Genomic DNA, 3,629 nt, shown 5'->3' with positions numbered 1-3,629 from the left:
ATCTCTACCAAAAATACAAAAAAAATTAGCCGGGCATGGTGGCGGGTGCCTGTAGTCCCAGCAACTCAGAAGGCTGAGGCAGGAGAATGGTGTGAACCTGGGAGAAAAAAAAAGAAATTGTCCCTCACACATCTCTGCTTCCTCTATCTGTCAAGGCAGAATAGATTTTAATCTTCCTGCCTCAGGAATTGCATGAAAATTAATGGGACAGAGGTCCAGCTGGCTTTCATCTGCTAAACGATACCCTCGCACGACTGGTGGTGCACATTAAATGCTGAACAAATAAAATGTGCTTTGATGGAGGACCTGGGAATAATTATAGCTTGCTAATTATTGTTAATTTTACCACAGCTTTGAAACTCGGGACTTTCTCAATGACTCAAAAAGAGATTGCAACCTCTTTATGCCATGAAAGTAGCCACACAGTGGTAGACAAGCGGTTTCTCACAGGCTCCATTATTTCATTATTTACATGGTTCAGCTACTTACGTGGGATACAGGAAAAGAAAAGCAATGATTTGCTGTGTTAGAATCAAATTGTACAAAAAACTCTTTACAGTCTTGCTGGCTCTTTAAGAATTTGTTCCTGTTTGTCTCTTTATAGCCAGTGCACACATAAATATTATGTGCGTGTGCGCCTGTGTGTGTGCGCTTCTGTGCAGGACAGAAACTTAGTGTTTAACAGAACTTTTAACCCTTTGGACGCCAGGATACCTGTGTGTAACCCTTGATATGGTGAGTAACAGAACTGCTTCCCTAACTTCGACATCTGACCTTCAGATTCTGCATCACTTCGTGTCCACAAACATTTTATTTAAGGTCTCATCACTCTTAGGGTGCCAAAGACCCCTCTCAGGAATATGGGGAAGTTGATAGCAGTGTGACTTAAGGTCTTTAAGCCTCCTCAGCATCACCTATAAAACAGGTCTGATAGTCCCTACCTGTCAGGACTGGTGTGAGGATGAGATAATGCTTGTGAACTGTAAACTATATAAATGTGTGCTACTGTGAGAACTGGACAAAGAAGAGAGGGAGTGAGAGAAATTAAGGGCGGGCTAGGGGCCGGGAAAGAACGAAAAGGGAGTCGGGGATAGGGGAGAGTGCGACAGTCGCGAGCCACACTTTGCAATGAAACTCTTTAGACTTTCTGCCGGGAGAGCTGCCCGGACGCGCCAGGAGTAGGAGGCCGCGCCGAGGGCGGGTCCCCAGAAGCCTGCAGGTGAGTATCGGTTCTCCCCTTCCCGGCTTTCGGTCCGGAGGAGGCGGGAGCAGCTTCCCTGCTCTGATCCTATCGCGGGCGGCGCAGGGCCGGCTGGGCCTTCCGTGGGACGGGGAGGGGGGCGGGATGTGTCACCCAAATACCAGTAGGGACGGTCGGTGGCGGAACCAGCCGGGCAGGTCGGGCCGAGTATAAGAGCCGGAGGAAGCGGCCGGGCGGCAGACGCCCGCAGACCATCCCGGACGCCGGAGCCCGAGCCCCGCCGAGTCCCCGCGCCTCATCCGCCCGCGTCCGGTCCACGCTCCTCCGCCCCACCATGGCTCGGGGCCCCGGCCTCGCGCCGCCACCGCTGCGGCTCCCACTGCTGCTGCTGCTGCTGGCGGCGGTGACCGGCCACACTGCCGCGCAGGACAACTGCACGTGTCCCACCAACAAGATGACCGTGTGCAGCCCCGACGGCCCCGGTGGCCGCTGCCAGTGCCGCGCGCTGGGCTCGGGCGTGGCGGTCGACTGCTCCACGCTGACCTCCAAGTGTCTGCTGCTCAAGGCGCGCATGAGCGCCCCCAAGAACGCCCGCACGCTGGTGCGGCCGAATGAGCACGCGCTCGTGGACAACGATGGCCTCTACGACCCGGACTGCGACCCAGAGGGCCGCTTCAAGGCGCGCCAGTGCAACCAGACGTCGGTGTGCTGGTGCGTGAACTCGGTGGGCGTGCGGCGCACCGACAAGGGCGACCTGAGCTTGCGCTGCGATGAGCTGGTGCGCACCCACCACATCCTCATTGACCTGCGTCACCGCCCCACCGCCGGCGCCTTCAACCACTCGGACCTGGACGCGGAGCTGAGGCGGCTCTTCCGCGAGCGCTATCGGCTGCACCCCAAGTTTGTGGCGGCCGTGCACTACGAGCAGCCCACCATCCAGATCGAGCTGCGGCAGAACACGTCGCAGAAGGCCGCAGGTGACGTGGACATCGGTGATGCAGCCTACTACTTCGAGAGGGACGTCAAGGGCGAGTCTCTATTCCAGGGCCGCGGCGGCCTGGACTTGCGCGTGCGCGGAGAGCCCCTGCAGGTGGAGCGCACGCTCATCTATTACCTGGACGAGATTCCCCCGAAGTTCTCCATGAAGCGCCTCACCGCCGGCCTCATCGCCGTCATCGTGGTGGTGGTGGTGGCCCTCGTCGCCGGCGTGGCCGTCCTGGTGATCACTAACCGGAGAAAGTCGGGGAAGTACAAGAAGGTGGAGATCAAGGAACTGGGGGAGTTGAGAAAGGAACCGAGTTTATAGGTACCCGGCGGGGCAGGGGATTGGGTGGGGTACCGGATTTCGGTATCGTCCCAGACCCAAGCGAGTCACGCTTCCTGATTCTCGGCGCAAAGGAGCCGTTTATCCTTTCAAATTCCTGCCTTCCCCCTCCCTTTTGCGCACACACCAGGTTTAATATATCCTGGCCTCAGGGTCTCCTTTCTTTCTCACTTCTGTCTTGAAGGAAGCATTTCTAAAATGTATCCCCTTTCGGTCCAACAACAAGAAACCTAACTGGGGCAGTGAAGGAAGGGATGGCGCTGCGTTATGTGTAAAAAACAAGTTATCTGTATGACAACCCGGGATCGTTTGCAGGTAACTGAATCCATTGTGACACTGTGAAGGCTTAAATGAGTTTAGATGGGAAATAGCGTTGTTATCGCCTTGGGTTTAAATTATTTGATGAGTTCCACTTGTATCATGGCCTACTCGAAGAGAAGAGGAGTTTGTTAATTGGTCCTAGGTAGTAGCCTCATTAACCATCGTTTGTATTACTGACCACATATGCCTGTCACCAGGAAAGAAGCCTGTTTCAACTGCCTGAACGCAGTTTAGATGTCTTTGAGGACAGACACTGCCCGGAAACTCAGTCTATTTATTCTTCAGCTTGCCCTTACTACCACTGATATTGGTAATGTTCTTTTTTGTAAAATGTTTGTACATATGTTGTCTTTGATAATGTTGCTGTGATTTTTTTTAAAAAAACATGAATTTAATAAAATATGGGAAAGGCACAAACCAAAAGTTGGCATTTGTGAAAAGTCCCTCCAGAATTCTATCACTCTGGTCTCCTCTAATTTCCCAAGACTTGTATTTTTTTAAAATTTCAAATTATAACACTTTTTTTTCCCCCTAAAAATGGGTGTTTCATGTTGCTATTCTGGTGTGTCCTAAGATATCCTAACTGGCCAGTGTAAATGCTATTCTTTCTAAATAAGATTATTTGGAAACTTCCTTCAAACTTCAGGAGGGTGAGCATGAGGGAGGAAGCTAAAACTAGCTGCTTTTATGAAAAAGAGTGCCAGTCTTTGGTCATCTCTAAACAAGGCTTATCACCAATGGAGACAGAAAACTCTAGTTCAAGAGCTGTATCTCCTTTGAATC

At 52.2% G+C, this 3,629-nt stretch overlaps 1 protein-coding gene across 1 annotated transcript; it reads left to right on the top strand.

Annotated features, from left to right (window-relative positions):
- The first annotated feature begins 930 nt into the window (after window positions 1–930).
- Window positions 931–3,266, top strand: TACSTD2 (tumor associated calcium signal transducer 2). The gene has a single exon (XM_025358565.1). It carries the CDS (start codon window positions 1,536–1,538, stop codon window positions 2,505–2,507), a length of 972 nt encoding a protein of 323 aa, XP_025214350.1. The 5' UTR covers window positions 931–1,535; the 3' UTR covers window positions 2,508–3,266.
- The last annotated feature ends 363 nt before the right edge of the window (window positions 3,267–3,629 follow it).

The sequence above is a fragment of the Theropithecus gelada genome, chromosome 1 (assembly GCF_003255815.1).
Source record: "Theropithecus gelada isolate Dixy chromosome 1, Tgel_1.0, whole genome shotgun sequence".
NCBI classification, from domain to species: Eukaryota; Metazoa; Chordata; class Mammalia; order Primates; family Cercopithecidae; genus Theropithecus; species Theropithecus gelada.
This window is presented reverse-complemented; position numbering and strand designations above follow the sequence as displayed.